Source organism: Rhinolophus sinicus, chromosome 13, assembly GCF_057876585.1.
Source record: "Rhinolophus sinicus isolate RSI-liver-muscle chromosome 13, RSI-T2T, whole genome shotgun sequence".
NCBI lineage: Eukaryota > Metazoa > Chordata > Mammalia > Chiroptera > Rhinolophidae > Rhinolophus > Rhinolophus sinicus.
The window spans coordinates 25,718,288-25,746,104 of NC_142513.1; the positions used below are offsets into that span (position 1 = coordinate 25,718,288).

Below are 27,817 nucleotides of genomic sequence, written 5' to 3' on the forward strand. Positions count from 1 at the left end.
ACAAATGTGATGGATGTCACTTCTGTGAATACATTAGATAAGATTATAACTTCCACCTTGCTGGCAGACTCTGTTAACTCTCTCTCTCTCTCTCTCTCGCTGGCTTTGATGATGTAAACTGGCATACTGGAGATGGTCACATAGCAAAGAAATGAGGGCAGCCACCAGCCAACAACCAGCAAGAAACTGAAGCCCTCAGTCCAGCAACCCACAAGAAACTGAACTCTGTCAATAACTTCCAGAAGTCCTTCCCCAGTCAAGCCTTCAGATGAGACCACAGCTCTGGCCAACACTTTGATTGCAGCCTTATGAGAAACCCTGAAGCAAAGGACCCAGCTAAACCATATCTGGACTCTTGAGCCACAGAAAATATGAGAAAATAAATGTGTGCTGTTTTAAGCCACTAAGTTTGTGGCAATTTGTTACACGGTAATAGATAATGAACACATGTTCTTCTCGGTTCTTTTGTTGTTATAAAACATGTTGCTGTGAACATTGCTATACATGTGTCCCAGAACACAGAACACAGAGCTTGAGTTGCCTCTGGGTATATTGCAAGTATATGCCCAGGAACAGAACTGCAGGGGCTCAGGATTTACAAATGTTCAATGTTACTGGTAGTCCATAAATGATCAGAGTTAAGGTCACACCATGGCCATGGTGTTTTGGTAAGGGTTGGGAGTCAAACTTGTCTTCAGTCCATAGGACTTGGGATCAGTCTGTGGGCAGGGTTGGGAATCATATGGAGGATACAGTTAGGGGTCAGTCCATGGGCAGGGTTGAGGGTGAGTCTGTGGCCACATATGGGGAAAAACTGAAAGATGGGTTTGGACAGAGGTGGAGAACATTGTGAGGGTGGGTTTGGAGGTCAGTGTAAGTAAGGCCAGAGTTTGAGGTCAGGCTGTCCTAGTGCACAAGACCTGATCCCTGTGATATTATCAACCTACCAAGCAGTGGCACCCAGGGCCCAGCTGCCTACCAGGTAAGACCCAAAAGGCTCTTTCACTCAAGGGGTGGCGATGGGGGACAAGACCTTGCTGCCCACAAGGATCCAGGCAGAGAGAGAAAACAGGCACAAGAAAGAGAGCACAATACCTTTAATGGGGGGAGGGCAGCCCTGTCCCAGATACCCCAAACGTTATCAGTGGTACCCCATGGGAGGGGAGGACGACTGGTCTAGGTATAGGCACAGCCAACGTCTTCCCCAATCCTGGCTGAGCCCACTCCTCATTCCTTCCTCTCCAGCAGCTGTGCTCTCCAGCCTCCAGATGGGTCCCAGGTGAGCCCCCAGGAAGGGCAAGGGACTTCCTCAGCTGCTTTGGGACAGCTTCCCCCATGGCCCAGGGCTCAGAGAACTAGCCTGGATGGAGACACTGCTGTCCTCACAGCTAGGCGGGGACCCGATTCTAGGGTTACAAACTGAACCAGGGGACCAACCCCCAAGGCCCAGCACAGGGAGCGCCAAGGCGGACGCCCCGGTGTCGGTGTTGGAAACTGCTTTGGGGCTCACGCCAGGTCTCTCCATGTGGCTTCTGGGTTCTGGAAAGCGGTTCATTCTTCTGACCCGGATGGAGTGGAAGGAGATGGCTCAGTCCTGGGGCTCCGCTTGGAGGGCTCCTGTCCCGCTGCCTCCCCCTGGCCCCGCCCCGCCCCCCCTCCCGCCTCCGCTCACCCCCACACCAAATGCAGGGGCGCACTCGCACCCCAAGAGGTTCATTGGAGCTGCTGGCTCCGCCAGCCGGTTCGTGGGTCCGTTCGTGCGTCGGTCGTGGTGTCTGGGTTCTGGCGGGTACTGGGGCGTCCCAGCACCGCGGAACCGTGGCTCACCGCTGCTTACGCTCCGCCTGCTGGAGCCGCCGGGAGAGGTCTTCGATGCGCACGTTCTTGAGCTGGAGTAGGTGCTCCAAGCGCCTCACCTTCATCTGTAGGACCTGGGGCCCCCCCGCAGCGCAGATGTCCAGACCAGCTGCCCGCTCCCCTCCATCCCCTCCTCCGTAGGTCCCAATTCCCCGCACCTGCCCAGTGTGCCCTCACCTGCACAGTCTCCTGTGAGGCCAACAGCTCTTGCTCCTTTTCAGCGATCTGGAGGACCAAGCTCGGGTCGCCATGAAGCGCCTCGCTATACGCCGGACGCCGGGGCTCTGGCAGCCGGCCTCCCCTGGAGTAGAAAGCAGCTTAGTGCAGGGTCTAGACCTTGGGCCCCACCCTCACCCTTCTAGTGTCCCTGGGCCAGGACTTTTCTCCCCCCTTCCACCGTTCCTGCCTTCCCTACCTTCCCAGGAGCGTCCAGTCCTGTGTAGGGAGATCACCCAGCCTGGTGATGTCAGGAAGTCCCAGCTTCCTTACCTGAGCTGCCCCTCTCCCTGAGGGTCCGGGGCACCTTCCCCTCGGGTCTTCTGGGACAAACCTGAGAAGAGGTAAGTGGAGGAGTAACCGTTCTGGCGTCCTATTCTCCTGTCTTCCCCCCTTTTCTCCCCCCATAGAAGGAAAGACAGGAGGAAAGCTCCTTCTGGAAGGGAGGAAAAGTAAAGGTCACCTTACCCACATCCATATAGCCAGTGCCATCCTGAGGAGCCAGCTCCTGAAAGAACCCGCCCCCCCCAGGTCCACTGTGAGCTCGGGCTCGCCCATCCCGAAGGAGCCCCATGTTTCTTCCACGGTCACCCAGGCCAGACTCCCTTAAGCCAGTCACCCTTCTTCCACACTTATCGCCAAGGTGGGGCTTTCTGCAGCTTGGGGAGCTCCCCCAAAGCAGAGGAAGAAGAAGCCTCAGTGGGGTGGCACCTGTAAGGAACCGGAGCCCTGCTTCCTGCGCCTCTGCCGCTCCTCCAGGCGCTGCCTCAGCGGAATGAGCACCAACTCCACCACGCCCGGGGCACACTGCGCGATCTTGCGCATCACGTCCTCCGGTACCGAGAAGTTCAGCTTGTTCAGCACCTTCCTGGGGGTAGGCACAGGGGTGGCGGACTATGTCCTCAAGGAATGAAGTGAGGAGGGTGGGGGAAAAGGAAGGGAGTGCAGCAATAGCGGTCCTGGGCGCACAGCCCTGGGGGAATGGAAGGGCACCATATCTGAGCCCGGTTCTTGGGTGTTCTGAGTTTCTTGTCTCCTCCCCAATGGAAGAGTCCCTTGATTTTGTTACCAGACAATTCTGTCTGCGTTGTCCCTCCCCACCCTTCCACCGACACAATCCCAGCCTGGGCTTCTGAGACCATAGGAGGTGGGGGGGCTGGCACAGCCCTTCCTGGGATCCCAGGTTAGGGGCTGGAGATCCCGCTACTGTGCAGAGATATTCTACTACCTGTTCAGGTGACTCCAGTTGCTGAGCTTCTGCTGCAGAGAGTTGGCAGGGACATAATTGTGCATCTCCACCATCTTGGGGAAGTAAAACTTGATGACTTCTGCCACCAGGACTGAGGGAGTAGGAGTGGGAGCAGATATGGAAGGTGGGGGGATGGGAAAGGAAGAAGAAATGGGTGGGATGGGAAAATCAGGGATGGCAGAGTGGTGGGGCCAAGTGGAGAAGTGGAGGTGAGGAAAGGGAAAGGATGATATAGAGGGAGAGATGGTAGAGCAGAGGGGAAGGGGGTCAAGGAAGTGATATCAGTTGATCAGCCAGAGACTAAGCCTCCAGCATACCCCAGAGAGGCTGCATCCCTTCCCCATTCGCTCAGGGCATATGAAAACTGCAGTCTCTGCTCCTGCAGTAGAGAATGAGTCTCCAAGAGAGCATCTCAGGAGCCTGGGGTCCCACCTTAGGCGTTCACATGGATACACACACACTCCAACACCAAAGTCCCAGGAGAGAGTCACAGACTCACACAAGCAGACACATGGGATAAGATCCCCTTACAGATATGTACATAGAACAGAATGTGTAGACACACAGGATACACACATTCCCAGACACACACATGCACACACAAACACATAGAAATGCACAAACACATACACAGACACATACTTCTATCACTGAAGTTCCAAGAGACAGTCACCAACACACACACAAGTACAAAGAGTCACATATACACCAATATACACATACAGAGATGCATAATTCTGTCATTAAAATCCCAGGAGACAGTCTTAGACACACAGAGATCTACACAATCACAAAGAAACACATACACACACAAGAGGCCCCTGACGTACATACAGGACAGAATGTGTCAATACACATATGAACACACAAACGCTCAGACTCCCACAAGGCCAATATATAGAATACAACAATGAGCATGTACACACAGAGAGATGCACAAATACATACACAGATACACATCTTAGTCATTAAAAGTCCCAGGAGGGAGTCACTGACTCACACACTCACAGATACACACACTCACGCATAAAGTATAGAACATGTAGTCATATATATTGACAGACACATGCCCGCATTCCCAATTGAAGTCCTACCTAGGAGATAGACACCCCCCAACACACACACCCCCACATGTACACAAGCATAGAGAGACATGTATGAACACAGACCCCAACACAGTACATACAGGACAAACAAGTGGACACACAGGCGCGCACACACACTGGGGCGCACACCTCCGTCACTGAAGTCCCGGGAGAGATTTCGCTTGGGCCTGGACAGAGGGATGTTGTCTATCCACAGGTACAGCTGGTGCAGCGCCTCCTCTTCCACGCTGCCCGCCATTGGCTCCTTCGGCAAAACCAGGCAGTTCCAGCCGTGCAGCGTTCAGACCCAAACTCAGGACCTCTCAAGCGCCTCCTCCCTCGCCACTGTGGGAGCCTAGACCGGCTTCTGCCTCTCTAAACCCAAGACTCCTGTCCCAGCTGGGAGCAGCCATATTGTTTTCTGAAACCATAGCAACCATCCTTGACTCTGGATGGGACAAAGGCTTATGGGAGTTGTAGTTTTCCATGTTACCTCGTCTCAGGCCCGATTTGAAAGAGCGATTATAGGTGGCCTTGTCTTCCCCGCCTCCCAAGAAAAAATCACCTCTGCATCCACGCAACCTGCTGACCACCCACTGTCCTACTCTGAAACCTGCCAAAGCCAACCAGGTCCCAGAACTCCTGCACCAGCATCCCCAGGGCTGGGATCCCCCTTCTGGATCTTTCAGTGATCGGTCCCAAATGAAAGTAGCATCCCAATGTTTGTCAGATTTATCTGGGTGTCCATTGTTAATCTGCTGCTTCCCATCTGAACTGTGTGACAATACAAACCCTCCTTGCTGGGCCCCTCCTCAAAGTTCTGTGCTCATTGGGCCATCACCACTCTCCTCTTCCCAGCAGTGTCCTGGTGGGGCATTTAATATGTAACCCTGACTCCCAGGGGCAATACCAGAGCTCAAGGTCAGTGCCTTAGGCAGGTCATGTCACAACCCTATTACCTCCTTTGTGAAATGGGGATAGTTCTCACCTACTTGTCCCAATGGATTTATGGGGAGAATGGGAAGGGTATTTACATAAGAACTGTATTTGCATGGGACTGCTGGAATGGGAGTTGGTTATAGGTATAAGAGCTGCAAAAGCTCCTGTAGACACTTCCACACCCCTCAGCTCCCTCTGAAGAGTTTTTCCATACATTAGAAACTGATTTCAGTAACCAGTTCCATTTCTAGAGGACTATCTTCAGGAGGGTTAGGAAGATGGGTTCTTCCTTAGTCAAGGGACACAGAGTAGCAGTACAGGGCCACTACTAGGGTCAGCCTGGGGAGAAAGCTTGCTTCCACCACAGACTAGTGGAGTAGCTTTGGGCACATTACTGGACTTCCCTGTCTGTTACCTCATAGGGGCTTTGTGAGCATCTAAAGTGCATAGCGTTATCACCTGGCACGTGGCAAGAGTCCTATTAACATCAGTTGGTGTTGTCAATGAGATGATCTGTTTCAGCAAAAGAGATGTTCTTCTAGGCAGGAGACAAATGGAAGGGATTTCCCTTATTTGAGATGAGGGACTTGGATTGGCCAGGAGCACCTTGGGAGAAGGGTACTGCTCCCACCTACTTACTCCAGAGCAGGCCAGGGGTAGGTGGGCTTCCTCATGACTTTCTCATGTCCTCTCCAGGGCTCAGATTGGGGGAGGAGGTGATGGTAAGTGGACTTCCAACTGCTTTCTGCTCTTAGCTTTGAAGCCTTCAAGGCCTAAAAGGGATCCCTGTGTGCCAGGAGTGTGAAAGGCCAAGTCACTCCACCCTCTTGTTTTGAAGTAACTAACACATAGTGGCTTTGCCTTTCCAGAAGGGACCACACCCAGGACAGGCAAGAGACAAAAAAGACAACCTGGATATCCCCCCCTTAACATTCCAAGGTGGAGAGAGGAAGAACTGCAAGGAGGTGTGGGGGGGAGGGAACCATGGGGTGATGTGCCAGCCCTAGTCAAGGTGGGAAAACCGGTTTGGGGCCCAGAGCTGCCTGCCCAGCTCAAGCTCAGGCCCTCCCCTGGCTGGAACCACTGGGGCCTGAGGGCCTCAGTGCTGGAGGGCCAGGGAGGCAGGGGCTGGCCTTGAAAAGAGAAAGGGTGCAGGATCAGTGAGGGGCCTGTCTTCACCTTTGGACTGGAGGGCACTGCAGAGGGAGTTGCCAATTCATCTTTAGCCTCTTAGGGGTGCAATCTGTCCCCAGCAATATCACCTTCCTTCTGCCACTGTCCCCAAAGATAGCCAATTACTGAAAGGCCTAAAGGGCTCCCTCTTAAGGCACCAAACATAAACCAAGGGCCCCTGAAACTCCAACCTGGACTATAGGAGCTGCTCCAACACCCCTTTCTTTCTGCCCTCTGGTCCCACTCCTGCAAGGACCTTCTTTAATGAACCTTGATAGGCCTAATTCCCAGGTGCCTACAGTTTAATTTGGCCCAACACAGACTCCCTCCCTCCTCTCCCAGCCAACTGATCCCAAGTTTCTCTCTAACCCCAAAGCACTGCAAGGCCCAGTTTCCTCAAACCCAAGCCCATGCACCTGCCTCCCCTAACATGCACCTCCTAACATTTAGATATGGAGGTGGCCCCTCACCCTAGTCAGGGCTTAGGCTACTGCCACCCTCTCAACATTTGCTTCCAGGTCCCACCACAGCAAAGGACCAAAGGGAACCAAGAAAGGACATGTCCCCAAGACAGACACAAGCCCAGACCATGAAGGATGCACCCTTGGCTGTTAAAACGTTCACCCCCACAAAAGGGGGGTGGACGGATTTATTGAATTCAGACTGGGAAAGGAGTGGCTGGATGGCTGGACTCTGGGCCCAGCCCCAGGCCCCCTGCCCAAGATAAAACCCTGCCAGAGAGGGAGGAGAGGCATGGGGCCTGCAGCTGCCCACAAGGGAAATGCCCAATATCACTCCCCTGGAGGGCCTCTTGGGAACCTCCAATCTGGAAAGAAAACCAAGGGCCAAAGTAACATGGACTGGGCCAGAGAAAAAGATTGGGGAGGTGGGAAAGCAGGCAGAGGCAGGCTCGGGAGCCTGTGGTGAGTTAGACTGTGCTTCTCAAGGCGGCCTGGGGGAGGGGATGGGGGCTGCCAGCCTTGTGGGGGCCTAGGCTGGACCTTCCTCTGAAGCCCTTCCCAGAATGGCTTTGGGGTCCCCCCCACCAAAGACCTGGTGTGGACGGCAGAGGGGAGAGGCACTCTCTGGCCGGGAGCTTCCAGGGCCCATCCCTGGTGGCTGCTATGACCTAGTCCACTGATGGCATGGTGTGGTAGCACCGGACAGCTCCCCACCTGATCCCCCAAGCCCAGGGGCAAATGGGGAGGAAAGAGGACTCTGAGAAAGAGGCAATAAGCAGGTAGTGAGGCTGACCCCAGCCCCAGGCCCTACCAAGGTGACTGGGCCTGTCACAGGGCCTGGGGATCATCACTAAAGGATCTGGGGTTCCCCACTCTGGCTCCATCCACAACAGCTGCCCAAAGAGTCCTTTGCCCTGGGTTGATGCTGCCACATCTGGGTCAAGGGCATAGCTAGGCCCTGTAGCTCAGCTTTGAAGTCCAAGACCCCGAACTCCTGCCTGCCTGGCGTGGTTCTTCCTGGTCACATGGACCAGATCGTGTTCCAAGTGGAGGATGTGGCTCTGCACACGGTCGTCAATGGGGAAGGAGGTCAGGTACCTCTTGACCATAGCAAAGTAAGCCATGGCCTCCCCAAAGCTGGGCACAGGGACCTCATCACCATCTTCCTCCTCATCTTCATCATCTTCGTCATCTTCGTCATCCTCATCGTCCTCCTCTTCCTCACTGTCTGACTCAGAGTCCTCCTCACCTTCTAGGAAATGGAGGGTAGGGCACTGGGCCTCCTCCTGGGCACCATAGCCCCCAAAGCTGCCACCAGCTTCCACTACCCCCTGGGCCCAGTCCTCTGCCTCTAAGCCCTCAGAGGAGCTCTCCTCCTCTTCTTCCTCCTCCTCTTCATCACTGTCATCAACATCACCCTCCTCTTCAACCTCCTCTTCCTCCCCTAACTCCTCTCCTTCCCCCTCTTCCTCCTCCTCCTCGCCTTCTTCCTCCTCCTCTGCCTCCTCCTCCTCCCCTTCACCCTCCTCTTCCTCCTCTTCTTCTTCCTCCTCCTCCTCCTCCTCTTCTTCTTCCCCCTCGCTCTTGAGGGCAGTGGTAATGGTAGCATTTGGGCCACCCCCGAAGCCAGCCTCACGAAAGCAGGCAGCTATGTCCGACGGCTCCACTGCCTGCCAGGCCGCAGCAACGAAGTGCAGGGCCTCCATGAGGCCCAGCTGCAGGCTTGAGCGATCCTGGCCCTCCAGCGCAGCCATGGCCTTGAGCAGCATAGCCTGACGATAGTGGCCCTTCACCTGTTGGACAACTCCCCGCTCCAGCGGCTGCACCGTGCCGGGTGGGAAGAAGGCCAGCTGCACATGCCGCAGGCCCGAGGTATCTAGGGACTGGGCAGCCAGGCGGCCAGCCAGCAGCAGGACTCGGCGAGATTCTGCAGCCATGCGGGTGTCCAGGGCCTTCAGGTACTTGGCCAGGGCTTGGGTGGTGACACCACCCTTAGAGTTGGCGGTGTAGTCGCAGGGGAGGCCGGCTTGGCCTGCACGGGGCTTAGCTGACTTGCCCGCCACTAGCGGGGGTAACTTCTCGCTGCCATCAGCATTGGCGCACAACAAGACACTCAGGCGCTGGGTGGCCCTGCGCGCCCGTCCATCGCTGCCGCACAGCCCCGCGGCCTGATCGGGCAGAAAGTCGTACCATAGACTGGTCTCAGTGGCGCTGAACACGTCCTGGGAGGCATAGCCCTCGGCCACCGACGGCGGCTGCTCCTCCCGAGCGCGCCAGCCCGTCGTACTCCCTCCGCTGCCCTCCGAGGGCACCGCAGGTGGGCTGGCGGGTGCTGCTGCGGCCCGGGGAGCAGTGCTGCGCGAACGGGCGCGGGCCACGCCACTGCAGGACACCACTCCGTGGCGCCGGCGGAAGCGGTCCAGCCAGCCGTTGGAGGCAGTGAAGTCGTCCATGCCCAGCTCCTCGGCTATCCGCAGCGCCTTCTCCTTGAGGATGATGCCCTTCACAGGCAAGCCAGCAGCACGGATCTGTTGGAACCAGGCGATGAGCAGCCCCTCGAGCTTGTCATAGGGGGACAGCTTGTTGGTCTTGCGGCAGGTGGAGGCCACACCGTACTTGCGCTCCGACGCCAGGATGGCGCGCTTGTTCTTCAGGATGGTGCTCAGCGTGGACGGCGGGATGTTGAAGCGCCGCGCGATCTCGCCCTTGCGCAGGTCCGGGTTTTCCTCCACCTCCTGGATGATCCGCGACTTCTCCCGGAACGTCAGCTGCCGCCGCTTGGGGCCCATCCCGGCGCGCCCCCCGCCCCGGGGCCCGGCGCCACCGCCGCCGCCCCGGGGCGGGGGGCCCGGGCCCGCGGCGGGGGGCACCTGGCGGCCTCTCCCGCGCGCCCCGCCCGAGACAAAGCGGCTCGCGGGGCTGCGGGCGGCGCGGTGACCCGGCCGGGCCGGGGGCACCTTCGGGGGCGCCGGCGGGCGCGGCGCCGGGCGACGGGCAGCAGGCGGAGGACGTAGGCGAGGGCGGGCGGCGCGGGAGCGGAAGGCAGGAAGTGCCGCGGCGCGGGGAGCGAGGAGCGAAGCGAGCGGGGCGGAGCGGGCGGAGCGGGATCTCGCGGGAAGCGCGGGGACGCCCGGCGCCGCCTCCCCGCCCTCCGCGCCCACCCCCTTCCCCGCCGCCCCGGACCGACCGCGGGGGGGCGCTGCGGCCTGCGGGACGGGCCAGAGCTTGGGCTTCCGGTGACTAGCGCGCAGGGAGGTGGTGCCAGGCCACTGCTCCCGGTGGGAAGCGGTTTGTTGCTTATGAATAATAACTGTGTTTTGTGTTGTTTTATTAAAGTAAAAATAACCCACTTTTTATTTTGGAAACTGAAAAATACAGGAAACTAGAAATCACCTTTCACCCCCAACACCTGGAGAGATTCGCAGGCAACATTTTGATACATTTCCTTCCAGTCTTTTCTCTAGGTGTCTGCAGTTTTCTTTTTTTGAAATTCATTGCATAAAACTGGCATCAGACTGTGCTGACTATATAGCTGGCATCTCCTGCTGTTTTACCTGGCATCAAGTGATGAGAATTTTGCCATATTGGTAAAGTATTGCCAACATGCTTTTTAATGGTTGTATATTGTTCCAATTATGGATGAACTCTAATCTGTGTAGTTTATTGTTACACATTTGGGTTATTGTATAAGCAACACCAGAGTTTAAAATCTATTTGATAGTAATCCCACAATCCATAAACACTGATAACATCTCAGTGTGTCATTTTCTGGGCTTTTCCATGCATATAGTCATAAATGTGTTTGCACCTACAGAAATAATGTCATTTATATACATATGCATATAGACACATGAATCCCTGTAACCTCCTCTTCCTGTACCAACCACATAAAAATTACAAATTCTTAAAACAATGACTGCATGGCAGTGTTTTTTTAAAAGTCTATTTGATCAGCATGAGGAGTATGCAGAAAGGAAGGCTGTGACCCAGGGGCATAGGCTGAGCCAGGACCTGCAGCTGGATGATGCTTCAAGCAAGTGGGTGTAGACAAAGAAAAGAGAACCAAGGACAGTGCCTTGGGCTCTCCAAGGTAAAGGGATCAAGAAAGGACTAGCAAGAAATTCATGAGATGCAGAAGATGTGATGTATATAATGGAATATTACTGAGACATAAAAAAGAATGACATCTAGCCATTTGTTACAACATGGATGGACATAGAGGGTATTATGCTAAGTGAAATAAATCAGACAGAGAAAGACAAATACCATACAAGTATGATTTTACTTATATGTGGAATTTAAAGAAAACAAACAAATGAGCAAGCAAAACGAAACAAAGTGATGGTTGCCAGAGGAGTGGGGGAATGGGTGAAAGGGGTAGAGGGGAGTAAAGATACAAACTTCATTATAAAATAAGTAAGTCACAGGGATATAATGCACAGTATAGGGAAAATAGCCAGTAATATCATAATAACTTTGTATGGTGACAGATGGTTACTAGACTTATGGTGTTCATATCATGAGGTATATAAAAGTCAAATCACTATGTTGTGTACCTGAAACTAATAATATTGTATGTCAACTATACTTTAATAAATAGTATATTTTTTAGAAAAATGGAAACTCATAAGGAACAGCTTAAGTGGTAGGAGGAAAACCAAACCCGTATGGTGTTCTGGAAGCCAAGGGAAGAAAGTATAACTCACTGCTGGTTTATTGTGCGTTTCTCTTCATGTGTATCGGCTATTTGAATCCTGTGGATTTTCTAGTCACATCCTTTGCCCATGTATCTCCTATATTTGTCTTTTTGTTGACTTCTAAGAACTCTTCACCTCGGAATGCAAAATCTTTGTTATTACAAATATATTCTCCCTGTCTGCCACTTGTCCTTCAACTTAGCCTGCGGAGTCTTAGGTATGAGAAATTTTAAATCATTAAATAGAGGGTATTATGCTAAGTGAAATAAATCAGACAAAGACAAATACCATATGATTTCACTTATATGTGGAATCTAAAAAAACAAAAATTTTCCTGTATTGCTTCTGGGATTTGTGTTTTACTTAGAGAGTCCTTTGCTTCCCCAGAGATATAAAAAATATTCTTCTAATCACAAGGTCCAGAGGAAAATGTGGGAGACTTTTTCCTATAGGGGCCAGATAAGTGCTTGGCCCATTATGGGTGTATGGTCCCTGTGCAAAGGGGAATGTAGTGCCACCTGGCTGGGGACTCCTTCCCATGCATCTTCATTAAACTGTGTCTACATTTTGGAGGTTTCATCTGTGTGACATATGTCCCCTCCTGCCCCCTCACCCATTCTGGCTTATAATAATGGGTGTTTGGGTGAATGGACTGTGGGTGGGCTTTTTGTTTCCTACTTTGCTGAATTTTCCAAGTTTTCTTCAATAAGCAAGTACTAACATTCTCTTTAAAAAGCAAAGGATAATGGAAAGCTTGCTAAGGGGCACAAAGAATAGTGGTTAGGTAAGTGGAATGGGTATTAGGCCCAGAGGGCAGCTTTTGACAGCCTGGGCCAAGAGAAGAGAAAGTGGACTGTGGACTTCCGTAAGGTGGAGAATTGGAAAGAAGGCTTATGGAGGGAGGCGGGGGATCCCAGGGTTCCAGGTGGATTGGTGCAGGTAAAGATCAGTTGAGATGGAGTGAAAATGGGCCCTGTGCACTGCTACAGGCAGCAGGTAGACCAGGTGTCTGGAAATGGCTATGCCATCAACACGTGTCGCTTCTTTTCTGTCCTGAAAGTGGCTATACCAGTGCTCTTTGTATGGCACCAGGGATGGGCCTGGAAGTGGAAGACACTGTGGGCCTCTTGATGGAGGGCAGCTGCAGTTAGCAGGAAAGAGGTTGTCCAGCCATTTGAGGACACTTGGAGTTCGTAGATCCAAGAGAAATACCTCATCTCTCCCCTAATATTCCATAACATATGCTTTTGTTTTCAACAGTTTTATTGAGATATAGTTCATATACCATACAATTCACCCATTTAAAATATTCAATTCACAGGCATGTGGAACTATTTCCACAGTCAATTTTAGAACATTTTCATCACCGTAGAAAGAAACCCCATACCCTTTAGCTATCATTTCCCTACCCATCCCCTGCCCCTTCCCCAGCCCTGAGCAACCACTCATCTACTTTCTGTTTATAGATTTCCCTGTTCTAGACATTTCATATGAATGGAATCATATGTGTCCTTTATGATTGGCTTCTTTCATGTTTTCAAGATTCATCCAGGATGTAGTATCTATCAGTACTTCATTCTTTTAAATGGCTGAGTAATATTCTCTTTTTTTTTTTTTAATTTTTTTTTTTAATTGGGGAAGTGGAACAGTGTGTACTTCCAGGATTTTTCCAAGTCAAGTTGTTGTCCTTTCAATTGTAGTTATGGAGGGCGCAGCTCAGCTCCAGGTCCACTTGCCGTTGTTAGTTGCAGGGGGCACAGCCCACCATCCCTTGTGGGAGTCGAGTAGTTGAACCGGCGACCTTGTGGTTGAGAGGATGCGCTCCAACCAACTGAGCCATCTGGGAGCTCAGCAGCAGCTCAGCTCAAGGTGCCGTGTTCAATCTCAGTTGCAGGGAGCGCAGCCCACCATCCCTTGCGGGAGTCAAGTAGTTGAACTGGCAACCTTGTGGTTGAGAGCCCGCGCTGCAACCAGCTGAGCCATCTGGCACTGGCCCATGTGGGACTCAAACCGGCAGCCTTTGGCATTAGGAACACTGAGCTCCAACCGCTTGTACCACCGGGCCGGCCCTGAGTAATATTCTCTTGTATGCGTATGGTATTTTGTTTACACATTTGTCAGTTGATAGACATTTGGGTTGTTTCTACCTTTTGGTAATCATGAATAATGCTCCTATAAACATTTGTTTGCAAGTTTTTGTGTGGACATATGTTTTCATTCCTCTTGGGTATATATTTACAAGTGGAATTGCTGGGTCATGTGGTAACTCTATGTTTAATTGTTTGAGGAACTGCCAGAGTGAAATCATGTTCTTTTAGTTAATCTAAAAATTATACCTGTTCTTTGGAAAATATTTTAAAATACAGAAATTTTTGAAGATAAAAACATTTAATCAGCTTTAATTCTACCACTTGGATAATATCTTTAAAGGACACTTTTCTGTGATATTGTTTTTTAACAGAACCACACTTAACATAATATTTTGTAGCCCCTATTGTGAACATATTTTCATGGCAATAAATATCTATATCAGTGAGTTTCAAACTTCTTTTACTCTAGGAACCCTCTCTTCAAAAGACCATTTTTGAAAGCCCAATATACAATCATTCAATAGTCAACAATTACTTATTGGGTCCCTGCCAGGTGACAGGCATCTCTATCCCCCAGTATCTGTTATTTTTAAAGGCTGCAGGTATTACCTACGTATTGCACCTTCATTGGCTGTTGCAATATTGAAGGACACCCAGCTTGTACTCCATGTTTAATTGTTACTAACAATGCCTCAATGAACATATATATCTGTGTGTATTTTTATTATGTCCTTAAGAGAAATCCCTATAAGTGGAATACTGGGGTCAGAGGCAACCTGAGACTGGGGCCTATTCAAGGTGCAGGGAGATGGGTAGAGAGATGAATAATTTGGTCCTTGTTCTTTACTAGTTCAGTCACCTTGAAATGAGATTGAGAAAAGGGAAAAAGAAATTTCAATGAATAAAATGCACACCTTCCAGCAGTTCCTGTTTAGGAATTCATTCGATGTATCCCTTCTGCATCATTGCAAAAGCTAATAACCTAAATGTTCAGCATTAGGGAATTGAGTAAATATATACCATTATGGTACTAATATGAATCCATCTCCAAGTAAAATAGAAAAAGCAAAGTATAAAACAATGTTTCATATACTGTTTGTATATTTATAAAAATATGGGCATATACATATGCTTGTAAATGTGTAGACCTGCCCTGTCTACTATGGTAGCCTCTAATCCTATATGTGGCTATTGAGCACTTGGAATGTGGCAAGTTGAGATATGCTGTGAGTGTAAAATGCACATTGGATTTTGAAGAATTGGTACCAGGAAAAAAAGTATGTAAAATATCTCATTAATAATTTTATATTAATATATTGAAATGATAATATTTTGAATATATTAAGTAAAATATTACAATTTCGTGTTTGTTTGTTTTTTTAAAGATTTTATTGGGGAACAGTGTGTACTTCCAGGACTTTTTTTTCCAAGTCAAGTTGTTGTCCTTTCAATCTTAGTTGTGGAGGGTGCCATTCAGCTTTCAGTCATAGTTGTGGAGGGAGCAGCTCAGCTCCAGGTCCAGTTGCCGTTTCCAGTTGCAGGGGGCACAGCCCACCATCCCTTGCCAGAGTCGAACCGGCAACCTTGTGATTGAGAGGATGCGCTCCAACTAACTGAGCCATCCGGGAGACAGTTCAGCTCATTGTGCCATGTTCAATCTGAGTTGCAGGGGGCAGAGCCCACCATCCCTTTCGGGACTCGAGAAGTTGAACCGGCAACCTTGTGGTTGAGAGCCCACTGGCCCATGTGGGAATCGAACCGGCAGCCTTCGGAGTTAGGAGCACGGAGCTCCAACAGCCTGAGCCACCGGGCCAGCCCCTCGTGTTTTTTTAATGTGGCTACTAGAAAATTTTAAATTACATATGTGGCTTGCATTTGTGCCTCCCATTATGTTTCTACTGGCTTGGACTGAGACTATCTCCAGAAGGATATGCAACAAATTTATAGCAGTGGCTGCTTCTGGGAAGGGGTCCCGAAGGTTTGTGGAGGGTGGGAGAATGTATTCTCACTACCTTTTTGTACCATTTGAATTTTCTCCTTTGCCTGAATTTTTGGTAGCAAGTATTAAATGGTTTAAAAACCATTTAATATGTCACAAGCCATGACAGAAAAGGCACCAGAAAAATTAGTCCCACAAAGAAGATGCTGTTTGGGAACAGGCTTGGAGAAGCAGAAGGATTTTGCAGACATGTGGTAATTTTTCCTCCTCTTCTGGCAAAGCACCAGACCCCTTAACTGAGCCCAGCGCTTGATATGTACAGTCCAGTGCCAGGTCGTTTGTTTCCATGGGAAGATGGAGCCATGTGCCCAGAAGTGTCATTGTAACCAGCGCCTGGCTGGATGGGAGGAGCTGATCCTCTTACAATGATATTTGCGAAAAAAATTTTAGCTTATTTTTATTAACTAGGTTTGTTTTTAATTGAACACATAATCTATGATCTAGTTGGCAAAAGGAGATTCCAGAAGATACACAGAGCTGATATGTGGGATGCTGTCGGATGATCCCTCTGTGGGCCTGACTTCTCTTCACTGGCACAGAGGTGATCTTCTGACTGAGATTTCAAGGGATTCAAGAGTATAACACCCCCCTCTTTACCCCCACACACCCTCCCAGCTGTGTGTGTGTGGGGTGGTGGTGGCAGATAATACGGCTGGGTTGCTTTTGATAATGCAACCCTCAGGACAGGTCTATTTCTGGTCCTTTGGGTGGATGGCCTCACAGCCCTTCCCCCCCCCCCCCCCCCAGTTGAGGCCAGTCACAGCCTTGAACCTTGGAAGTCCAGAGTGGGACCCTTGACCCAGGGCATATGAGCCTGAAAGTTCAGTCCTGCCCATTACACAGCATAGTGCCTGGCACAGCACAGAAGGAGCTGGGCAAAATGTTGAGAGGAGAAGTAACAGTTCCCTCCCAGATCACCCCTCTCAGGTGGGACTGGGGTCTTCCCATCTGCTTCCTCCACACGTGGGTCCCTGTCCCTCTGTTTGGCCACCCCCACCCCCTGAGCCCTGGTTGGGGCTGCTCGTGAAGGGGTGTAAGGCCTCAGCTCCTGCCTTCCCAAGCTGCACGCCTCCCAGCTAAAGACCATCTCATCTACCTGGGGAGATGGGATGCAAAAGCTGCTTATGCCCACTCTTTTGGATACAACCTTCCTGCCTCGTTCCAGGAAAGCGGGCTCGCTGGAAAGTGATTAGATAATTAGAAGATGCTCAGCTTAAACTAGTGACAGATTCAGCCTCCCAGATCATCAAAGAAACACTAAACAATACGATGCCATTGGCACCACATGAGTCAAACCGCCAATGGGCAGGAGATACTTTCATAACTGGGTTTTGAGGTCACCGGACACCTTCCTCGGCCCTGGCCACCAAAACCCATGGCTAGATCAACCATTAGATCCTCCTCTGGCGCTGCCAGAGAAAATCGGGCCCCTTGGGTTCACATCTAACCTGCCACCCCCCCCACCCCCCCCCGGGAAGCCTATTAGTTACGCATTGGCCCCCACCGCGGGTCCACCTTCTGCGCTGGGGTCTACAGGTGGGAATTACGCTTTGGGGCCGCTTGGCGCTTCCTGTAGCGGTGGCAGGAGGCTGCGCGAGCATAGGTGCCTGGGGAGAATCTCGGCTCCACCACCTGCCCAACCTTGTGACCTTGAACGAGTAATGAACTCCACGCCTCAATGTCTGGGTCTGTGAAAATAGCGAACACGAACTGCGTCGAGCCGCCGTGTTTGACAAACTCCTGTAACAGTGCCTCTCATAATGCCTACCGGTGCTTGTAAATGATGTTAAACCGCGGGGGGTCCCTCTTGAGGCCCCCCTAGGGGGTTGTTGCTTCCCCTGGGGCCCTCTCCGCTGGGGGTGTGTAACTCCAAACCACATCCCGGGCAGCGGAATTTGGGAAGCCAGGATTATCAGACCCTGGTTCGAGGGTGGGGTGCGAGGGTGGGGTGGGGGGTGGGGTGGGGCGTGGGAGAAACCCCAATTCCGCCGCCCCACCCAAAGCCTGGAATTGGGCGGGGCGGGGCTGGTCCAGCCTCGCGCCTTTCACCCCGCGGGCCCGCCCTCAGTCCCGCCCTCCTCTAACCCGCGCCCCCATTGGTGGCGTACGGCGGCGCGGCCGCTGTTATTTTTCGAATATATAAGGAGGTGGAGGTGGCAGCTGCTGCTAGAGGCTTCCCCGACTGGTGGCAGGTCCCCGCATCCCTACACCCCTCCCCACCCTCCCCGCTTCCCTCTCCTCCCTCGTTCCGGCCCCGTTGCTCTTCCTCCCTTCCTCCCCTTTCCCCCCGGGCCCGCTCCCTACCTGGTCCTGTCCAGCTGTGCCCGGCCTCTGTGGGTCGCCCGGTCCTCCGGCCAGCCTTCCTTAGGCTCCGCCGCGATGGAGCTGCCCCAGCCAGATCCCGCCGCGCCGGGCTCGGCTCTAAGTCCGGCCCGCGTGCACGATGGTACCAAGCGTCCGGGCCTCCGGCTGGGAGCTCATGGCCTCCTGGGGTTCCCGGAGCGCGCGACGGCTTCCTCGCCGGTCACCACCCTCACCCAGACCATGCATGATCTCGCTGGGCTCGGCAGGTAGGGCTCCCCAAGGAGGCCGGGTGTGGGGTGAGAAGTCTGCCCCAGGTGTTGGTCCCAGGCCTCCTGGGGAATCCGGCATGGGACCCGAATCCGAGAGGCAAAGTGGGGAGGCTTCCCGGGCAGAGCCTGCTTCGGGGGCGCAGAGCAAGGGTGGTGAGGCCAGGACTTTGCTGCTCACACTCTCCAGGTGACCTGCTCTTGGCTAGCACAAGTCTCAAGACCCTCTTTTCACCCTTCTCCACCTCCTCCCTCAGTGTACCTCCAGCGTGCTGCCTCCCTAATCTCTGCCCAAATCGCCACCATTTTGCCCCAAATCGTGAGCCTAGAGGGGGAACTTGAGGGTGGCAGAGCAGTCCAGTTCTCATATGTCCATGCCCCTGCTCCCTCCATCCCCAGTTCAATCCTGGGGTTCAAGGGTTAAACGCTGGTCCTGCTCCCTGAGCTACCTGCAGGGTCCAGGCTGGTTGCCTCCCAGCAGCAGAGACCCAAGTCTTGGCCCTTCCTCCAGGAAGGCTTGTGGATGGGTAGGAGCTTAAAGGCTCTTCAGGGCTGCTCTGCTGCCCCACCATCCCCCAGGGTGGTCCCCAGCCCAGCTCCTTGCTCTTGTCTTGGGCTCATCTCCTCCTCCACCCAGGAGGACCTTTCTTAAACCAATCAACAAAGAGAAGACATGTAGGACCTCTGTAGTAGGAGCTTGCCTTGGCCTAAGAGGACAGGCCTTCCATGCCATCACCTCCCTTGGGGCAGTGCAGCAGTGGGTGGCTGGTGGGAACAGGGGCCAGCCAGCCCTTGAACCCTCCCATTTACCTTTCTCCTTCCTTGGGTCCCTGCTCCCTTCCCAGGGAGACCCCAAAGAGTCAGGTAGGCAACCTGCTCACATGCCTACCCCTGTCCCCGCGGCGGGCATCTGCATCCTCTCTGTCGTCTGAGTCCTCTGAATCTTCTGATGCAGGTGAGGCCCAGGGGTGCCAGGGGAGTTTGAGGGGCTGCCCGAGCCTCCCCACATCCCTGCCAATTAGATTAACATCTTTCCCATAACCTGGGGGCCGAGAAGCCTCTCCTGGCCTATCTCTGGTGGGGCTCACCACATCCAGCCCAGACTGGCAGAGTGGGTGGTTGGGTGGGGCCCTCTGCAGATGAGATCTCACCTATTTAAAACCAAAGTCTCTGAACCACAGCCCCACCTGGGAGGCATTAGGGCTGAAAGCTGGTCATTTTATAACATTCATTTGCCTTCAGCTATAATCTTTTACTTTAAAAAGCCATTATCTTTTCTAGAATAAATTATCTTAAACCAGTTCAAGAAAAATGCTTAGCAAATTTTTGGCTTAAAAAACCTATGTAGAAGTGTTTCCATGGTAAACAGGGAGTGGAGCCCTGGGCAAATTGGGGGGCAGTGTCAGCCCTTAGAGTCCATGGATGGGTTTTGTTTCTAAAATAGAAACAAGTTTTCTCCCTTCTCTGAATAGGGTTAGGATGAGGTGGGGAAAGTATGCGGCGGATGGCACTACTTTCAAACCAAGGCACTCTGTCCCCCCAGGTCTCTGCATGGATTCTCCCAGCCCCATGGACCCCCAGAAGGCAGAGGAGACGTGAGTAGAGAAGAGGGATTCCCCACTACCAAGGATTCCCACCTGTCTTTGGGAATCCCAGCTCTAGTGTAAACTCACTGGGGAAGCTTGGAAGAGTGGACAGACCCCTCTGGATCCCCATCTGGGGGATGACCTTCCTGAGTTCTGGGATTCTCCCTGTCTCAGAGAAGGGTCTTCTCTCACGGGAGCAGCTGGGAGTGGGCTCAGAGCTGGGGTGGTGGCCCCTGGAAACAGCAGATACTTGACGCCAGCCAGCCCTTGTCTTGTGGGAATAGAGGCCTGGTATGTGTCTCATTTTTCTTTCTGCCAATACACATTTTTTTCCTGTGAAATACCACACTTTTAAAATATGGTCCAACTAATTCAAAACCTTTATCACTCTAGGCCAAACAAAACAATTGCTGCAGGCTGGTTTGGCCCTCGGCCATCCTATCAGAAACCTCTGGCTTCAGTGACACTTGACCCTCTGGCCAACCCCTGGACCAGGCCCTTTGTGAGGGGGACTGGAGAGGGAGCTGGTGGCTTCTGCTCAGGACAGATCCCTCCCACTAGGTTGTGGGGCAGGAGTAGTACCTTGCAGAGCACAGCTTTTCCCATCCATCTGTTCAGCCTCAGCAGGCAGAGCAGCTGCCAAGCATTAGTGAAGACAGCTGGGCATCCCCAGCCTGGGCTGGGGGACTATGGCTTTGGGTGTAGGGCAGTGGCTGTCTTTTTTCCCCATTGCCTTTGATCAGACTGGGCTGGGCTGCAAGGTTTGTTCACAAACAGGAAATGAAGAGAGAATTGGGTGGGGGTGGGGGTGGGGAGGAACTGCAGATTGAGTTTTGGTGGCAACACAGAGCTGTCCCTGCTTTACCCTCCCTAAGGCCCAGGTGCATATCGGAAATGAAGCCAATGAAATTGGTCACCCCTGATGCCAGGTTGGCTGAGCATAGCCACCCCCCCACACACCCGGGGGCCAATTCCTTGATATTTTAGTCCTCAATGTCCCCTCACCTCTGCACGTGCTTTGACGGTTACACAGTTGCTCAGAAAGAAGGGTGTGTGTGTGCATAGATGCACAAAGCCCTGTGTGGCAGGTGGTCTCTGGTAACATAGCTAGGGGGGTGGGGCCTGTCTACAGGAGCTTGTGCTCCAGTCTCAATAGGAACATCTGTTGGAATTCCTTGCCTGCTGGCCTATCCTAAGGCAGGAGGAGGGGGTGGGATAGAGGCTGGGTCCCGGAAAATTCCATAGGAGGGAGGAGAAGATGTAACCCTACACATTTGTCACTAGGGGGTCTGGCATGGCAGACTGGGGCTGATCCAGGGGCACACTATACCAGGCTCCTGTCCTGGGGTAGCCAGCACAGCCCCATACAAGGAGAGGGAAGGCCAGCCTTGTTGGCATCCAGGCCTGGAGACACCCACATTGTGGGCCAAGGCCCACATGGGATGGATGAATGCCTTTCCTGGCTGCCATATGGCCCTGCTGAGGTGATTTGCATACAGGTGGAAGGCCTGTGGGCAGGCTGGCGTGACCGTTGTCTGGGTAACGCTCAGCCACCCCTATGACCTGCCCCAGCTGTCTCCATTGCTGCCATTCTCTGGCCCTCTTCCATTCAGGGCAGCCTTTAAAATCCCAGGCTGCCTTTCATCTCCCCACTCCCCAATATCTGGGCCCCCTTGTGGTTGATATTCTTCCTACCTTCCCTTTCCACTGTCCTAAGCCCTGGCCCCTAGGCCTTGTGGACTGGGGACCTGATGCTGGGGGTGGGCAATAGATCGTAGTAGGAGGTGGGCTGCATGGGACCCTTCTCTCTCCTAGGTTTGAACAGGCCATCCAGGCAGCCAGCCAGTTCATTCGAAGGTAAGTGCTCGGCCTACCTCTTGCAGGCTCCCGTGGTCTACCCACCATAGGCTACCCGTTCCCTGTTGGGTGGAGTAGGCATGGGGAAGGTGTTCTCCCAGGCCCTCCCTTAGGGGTGTACAGAGCTCTGGCATGGAGGGACATCCTGCATGCTCTCCATTGCGGTCCCAGACTCTCCAACCTTGATGTGTTCTGTTTCCTACAGCGATCATTTCACCATCCGACGCTTCCAGTCCTTGCCGGTGAGTGCCCGCTGAGGCCCGGTGGGAGGTTCAGGCACGCTGGCCAGGTCTGGGGAAGGGCAGAGGGATCCAGGGTCAATTCCAAGAGGTTTCACTTAGGTTCAGGTGTCCCTGGTCTGACTGCGGGAGATGGGGTTTGGGAGGTAGACAGGCTGGTGTGCCCATTGTCTCAGTGACACTCAGCCACCAGGCCTTGTGGACTGGGAGGTTGGGGGAGGGATGAGAAAAGTAGGGCCTGGCCTGGTGCCAGAGGAATGCAGCCTTCAGCACCTGCTGCCCTCCTGGCTCCCTAGGGGAGGCTTCTGGGCCACAGCCCTGTGCTACGGAACATCACCAACTCCCAAGCGCCCGGCAGCTGGAGGAAGAGCGAGGCACGCAGCCATGCTACTCGAAGCTCTGAGGAGGACAAAGAGAATGTGCGCTTCCAAAAGGCTGGAGTGGGAACACTCCGGGGAGAGAAGGGGGCATGCTGGGGTGCTTCTCGGGCATTTGACAATGCCCCTCCCACCCCCAATCTTGCCCACAGGATGGATTTGTCTTCAAGATGCCGTGGAAGCCCACACATCCCAGCCACACCCATGCTATGGCAGAGTGGACCACCCGCAGAGAAGCCTTTGCCCAGAGGCCAAGCTCGGCCCCCGACCTGATGGTACATCGGGAGAGCTGACCTTTGCAGGGCAGGAGTGCACGCAGGGCGCAGGGCGAGTGCCCCTGAAGGCAGCCTGGGACAGGAGGGTGATTGTGAGCCCCAACGCAGGGGAAACTTTTTCTCAGAAAGATGGGGGTGGGGACTGCCGCGGCTCCCCACCCGAGTAGTCTGCATCTGTTCATCACCCATACAGTGTCTGATCCCTGAGTGGAAGATGGAAGTAGAGGAACTGAGTCCCCTGGCCCAACACTTCTCCCTGACCCCCACCAAAGGGGCTACTGAGGAAGACGATGGGTTTGTGGACATCCTAGAAAATGACTTAAAGGTAAGCAGTTGCCCTGTCAGGGGCCCTACCTCTCCCTCCCTGGGGTCTCCCAAAGAGGAGAGAACTCTGAGCTTCTACAGCAAGACTTATGACCTCCTTCCAGTGTCAGAAGAGTTGGAGGTAACGGAGTCACAGCCTGACCTCTGGCCAATCAGAGAAGAGCAGGTGGCTGCTGCTGCAGTGTGGGGAGGATGGGCAAGGTGGATGGCCATGCTTCTCTCAGTTCTGTGCAGGCCCCAGCAGCAAGGGGGACCCTGCAGCCTCCTTGCTCTGGGGAGCTGCCCTGTGTGGATATGCTGGCAGGGCCAGGGAGACCTGTGAGAGAACAGAGAACGCTGTGTTTGGAGGACTCAGGGCCTGAGGTTTGGCCTGTACCTGCGGGGGTGACCATATTCTTGCTGATTTGGCCTCAGGATAATGATGCAGTCCCCCCAAGCATGGAGAGCCTCATTAGCGCCCCACTGGTCAAGACCTTGGAAAAGGAAGAAGAGCAGGTGAGCCTCTGGGGTGGCCCCCTCAGAACTTGGAGGGGTGGGGCCCTACCCTCCAAATGGGATTGCAGTGGGGGGCGCTCTGATCCCGGACCTGCTGCCCTTGCCAGGACCTCATGATGTACAGCAAGTGTCATCGCCTCTTCCGCTCTCCGTCCATGCCCTGCGGTGTGATCCGGCCCATCCTCAAGAGGCTAGAGCGGCCCCAGGACAGGGACCTGCCCATACAGAACAAGCGGAGGAAGAGCATCACCCCTCTGGAGGAGCAGCTGGAGGCCGAGGAACCTGTGAGTGCCCTCCTCCTGGGGTGGGGCTGCCCCGTTCTCACCCAGGGTGCAAGAAAGCGGGGTACTGGTCAGATGGGGCATGGAGGGGTGGCCTCCTCTCTGACCCTGGCTGCCATCTGTCTCACAGAAAGCCCGCGTCCTCCGCTCCAAGTCCTTGTGTCATGACGAGATTGAGAACATCCTGGACAGTGACCACCGTGAACTGATTGGGGACTACTCCAAGGTACCCTAAGGCTCGACCCCTTACTGACTGTGGCCCCCCAGCCCAGCAGCTGCTTCCGCACCTCCCTCTTGCCCCAGAGGCCCTTTTGCTTTGTCCTTTGCATCCTATCTTCCTTTACTCTCACCTAGATTCCTCTCGCTGGCTCTACTTGGTCTCCCAACTCTACCTCACATATGTCTGGGCATCAGTGGTGTTTCCACCTTAGAAGACATTTCCGAACTAACGACTAGCTTGATTCCCCTTGGGCCTCCTTCCCAGGCTTGGCAGAGCGGGGGACAAGAGGCAGGAATTCCATCACTTCTGCTCCCCTTCTTCATTTCCCCTTGGAAGGTTGTTCCCTGGGTATCAGACCAAAGAGTTGCCTCTCAGTTGCTATGGGAACCAGAGCTGAATTTGAAGGTCAAAGCAGGTGTGGTCTCTGGGCTTGGGAAAGGAACTCCATCTTTTCCATGCTCCTCATCTTACCAATTTCACTTTCTTCCTCCTCTCTCTCTCCCCGCTTCCCTTCAGGCCTTCCTCCTACAGACTGTGGATGGAAAGCACCAAGACCTCAAGTACATCTCGCCAGAAACGGTAAGTGTGGATGAGCCGTTTGCCTGTTAATGTTCCTGAGGAACAGGCTGCAATCCCTGGGTAGGGTCTAGGCCCTCCCTGACAGCCTGACCTGCTGGGACTCACCTCCATGGCCTCCTACAGATGGTGGCCCTGCTGATGGGCAAGTTCAGCAACATCGTGGAGAGGTTTGTGATTGTGGACTGCAGATACCCCTATGAGTATGAAGGTGGGCACATCAAGGTGAGACAGGGTGACAAGAGAAGCCCTGAAGATTCACTGGTTCTATCCTTCCTCTACGGGTGCACCTACCCTCTCGTGGGGAAGGTCCTGCCCAGCAAGAGGTGGGGTCACCCGTTTGGAAGACAGGGACTGCATAGGGGAGAGGTCTGCCACCCAGGCCCAGGGTTGTGGCCTGACCTCTGGCTCATCTGGCAGACTGCCGTGAACCTGCCCCTGGAACGGGATGCTGAGACCTTCCTGCTGCAGAGCCCCATCATGCCCTGCAGCCTAGACAAGAGAATCATCCTCATTTTCCACTGTGAATTCTCATCTGAGCGTGGGCCCCGCATGTGAGTCCCATCTCTGCCCAAAGTTATGGGTGCTGGGGCCATCCTATGGCCAGGAGGCCCGAGCCCAGCCTCTCGTGTTGTCGCCTCTGACCACCTGGAGCGACCTCTCCCCGGCTTCCTCGTGCATGGCACCCTCCTGGCTCCCTTTTTCTGTCCTTCCTGTCAGGCCTCCATTGCTGTGTCCTCACTTGCATCCACTGCTGCCACCCCAACAACATCGGGTTCCAAGTTTCCAGCAGTGTCCTTAAAAGCCAAGGGCCCTATCCCAGTCTTCTGACACTGACCCTTCCGGTGTTCAATTGTCCTTTTCTTTCCCTACCTCTTGTCCTCACTAAGTCTTGTCCAGATCTTTGGAATACATCTCTTAAGTTTTGTCTACTTCTCTCTGTTCTGCTTCCCTTTTTCCAGTCTAGGCCAGATATTAACAAAGATTCTGAACTGCCTTCTAGAAACAGAGAGTCCCTTCTATTTGCCTCCCTCATTCCATCTCCCCAGCTCTCCTCTTCTGTACCCAGTAGCCAGACTGACCTAAAAGGGTTCTTGTGGCTGACATGCTTACACTTGAGCCTTCTGTGGTTTTCTAAGGCCCTCAAAGGAGTGGGTGCAGGGAACAGGTCCCCTGAGGCCCACCCCACTGCACGCCGAGCTCTGACTCCCACACCTCTGTTGGTCCCAGGTGCCGTTTCATTAGGGAACGAGACCGGGCCACCAACGACTACCCCAGCCTCCACTATCCTGAGATGTACATCCTCAAAGGCGGCTACAAGGAGTTCTTCCCACAGCACCCGGTACCACAGGCAGGGGTGGTTGCAGCCTTCATGGGAGGGTTGTACTACAGAGAAAGGGCTTGGTCAGGTGGTTACTCTAAGAGAAGGAGAAGGGAGGGCTTCCCCTTCCCAAAGTTACCTGCTCTTCCATATTAATTGACCCCTCCCATCCTTCCCTAGACCTTCTGTGAGCCCCAGGACTACCGGCCCATGAACCATGAGGCCTTCAAGGATGAGCTGAAGACCTTCCGCCTCAAGACTCGAAGCTGGGCTGGGGAGCGGAGCCGGCGGGAGCTCTGCAGCCGCCTGCAGGACCAGTGAAGGGCCAGTCATGGTCCCAACCACCTTCATTGCCTTGCGTGGCCTGGGTACCAGCCACCCAGGGGTCTGCAGGGCTGAGGGTCTGCTGGAAGCCCCAGGTGCTGTCCAGGGAAAGACGGCAAGGGTGTCCCATCTACCTGCCTCTAGTCTTGGTCCCCTTGTCTGACTCCAACCATACTCCATATCCTAGTGCCACCCCTACACCCACCCCAGCCCCTGGAAGACCCGGCCTGTTAGTGAAATTGGATTAAGTCCAGCTCAAGTATTTTGTGTCCAGCAGGAGGCTTTTTGCTTTTTTCATTCCTTGTTTAGGTTAACCCTTTGTCTTCCTGTATCCAGAAAAATCCCCTTTTTTTGTAGGGGCTTTGTTTGTATGTATGAGGCTGGGGGGAAAGCCACAGCCCCCAGAATGGGCCAGAGCTGCACTTTTCCCCGCCCTGGGCATCAGCACTGTGCCCTGGCCCACACAGCACTCCTGAGTGTGTCTGCGTGTTCCCCTTTCCTGTTCCCTCTTTCCTGTCCCCCCTTATGTACACCTCTAGCACAAACATAAGCTCTTACTCTTTCCTGTTTCAGTGTTACCTGCAGGCTTGATTTGTCTGTCTTGATTTTTTTGCCCATCTCAGGTCACTCACAGGCTGAGGCTTAGGCTTCCCCTGTCCAGTTGAGGATGGAGACTCAAACCTTAATTACCCGCTTGACCTAGTTTCTGTTGCCTCACAAAGGGAAGTTATCCTTGGGGACCCCTGGGCGAGGGCGAAGGCCTATATCCTTAAGCTCACTAGAAGCCCAGCCCCCACTGTTGTGAACCTTGGGGCCTGATTTGTCAGAACCTATTGCTGTCTTGTCGTGGCCGGACAGATGGATGGACGAATGGACGGATGATGGATGGGTGGATAGCTGTAGATACACAGCGCCTTGCACATACAAACCGCTGAGTGGAAGCATTTCGGTGAGCGTGACAGCCTACAGCAGGAGTATATGTGTGTCTGTCTCTGTGGACAAAATCTTTACACTTTAAGGTTTGGAAATATTTAAGAGGAAATGTCACGGAAGCAGCTAAACCAAGGACAGAGCCACCCCTAGACTCTTACTCTCAGGATGTGGGAAGGGCTATGCTTGAAGGCTCTGATGTCATCTGTTAGGGCTTTGTTTCAATAAAGCACTGAACAAGTTGAGCAACCAGCATCGTGTCATGTGTGACCGTTGAGAAGACCACTGCAGGCTGTGATGGTGGGATGGGGCAGGAGCAGGTCAGCAGATTGGGGCTGGAAGATGCCTGGAAAGTCTGCCTCATGCTCTTTCCAAGTCTTGCCAAGCTTCCTCCTCCCCCACATCTGACTGCTCAAGTACCTCTGGGCTCACCCTTCCTGAACTGCACCAAGAAGGCAAAAGTGACCCTATCACTCCTCTAGAATTGTCCATGGCTTCCCCAAATTGCCAGCAGGATAAACAACTAAGTAGATCTTTAGGACCTGGACCCTCGCCAGTTTTATCCCTCACCTCTGACTCGAAACCCCCATACCTTGCTCTTCACAGTCCCTTGCCTTTGCATCTGCGGCAGCACCCTCAGAAATGCTTTCCCTTATCTGTTGTTCCACCTATAAGG

General features: G+C 53.3%; 3 protein-coding genes across 5 annotated transcripts; 1 reads left to right on the top strand and 2 right to left on the bottom strand.

The window, feature by feature from the left end:
* Positions 1–1,640: 1,640 nt before the first annotated feature.
* Positions 1,641–6,975, bottom strand: SPEF1 (sperm flagellar and cilia associated 1). 2 transcript variants are annotated; one of them, XM_019733788.3, is made up of 7 exons: positions 4,558–6,975; positions 3,302–3,413; positions 2,785–2,941; positions 2,542–2,581; positions 2,347–2,407; positions 2,035–2,158; positions 1,643–1,931 (listed from the first exon to the last, which is right to left on the bottom strand). In XM_019733788.3, the coding sequence occupies exons 1-7, from the start codon at positions 4,664–4,666 to the stop codon at positions 1,824–1,826; spliced, it is 711 nt and encodes a 236-aa protein (XP_019589347.1). In that variant the 5' UTR covers positions 4,667–6,975; the 3' UTR covers positions 1,643–1,823. The 2 variants fall into 2 exon arrangements, with proteins under 2 accessions (XP_019589348.1, XP_019589347.1); XM_019733789.3 differs by lacking the exon at positions 2,542–2,581 and having other exon boundaries at positions 1,641–1,931.
* Positions 6,976–7,123: 148 nt separating this feature from the next.
* On the bottom strand, positions 7,124–10,058 carry CENPB (centromere protein B). The gene has a single exon (XM_019733724.3). It carries the CDS (start codon positions 9,767–9,769, stop codon positions 7,946–7,948), a length of 1,824 nt encoding a protein of 607 aa, XP_019589283.2. The 5' UTR covers positions 9,770–10,058; the 3' UTR covers positions 7,124–7,945.
* A 7,876-nt stretch (positions 10,059–17,934) lies between these two features.
* On the top strand, positions 17,935–27,393 carry CDC25B (cell division cycle 25B). 2 transcript variants are annotated; one of them, XM_074317440.2, is made up of 16 exons: positions 17,940–18,336; positions 19,182–19,291; positions 19,880–19,931; positions 21,738–21,779; positions 21,985–22,021; positions 22,315–22,437; positions 22,548–22,670; positions 22,864–22,995; positions 23,409–23,489; positions 23,597–23,773; positions 23,901–23,996; positions 24,507–24,569; positions 24,693–24,791; positions 24,987–25,120; positions 25,797–25,908; positions 26,068–27,393. In XM_074317440.2, the coding sequence occupies exons 1-16, from the start codon at positions 18,146–18,148 to the stop codon at positions 26,206–26,208; spliced, it is 1,713 nt and encodes a 570-aa protein (XP_074173541.2). In that variant the 5' UTR covers positions 17,940–18,145; the 3' UTR covers positions 26,209–27,393. The 2 variants fall into 2 exon arrangements, with proteins under 2 accessions (XP_074173542.2, XP_074173541.2); XM_074317441.2 differs by lacking the exon at positions 19,182–19,291 and having other exon boundaries at positions 17,935–18,336.
* The last annotated feature ends 424 nt before the right edge of the window (positions 27,394–27,817 follow it).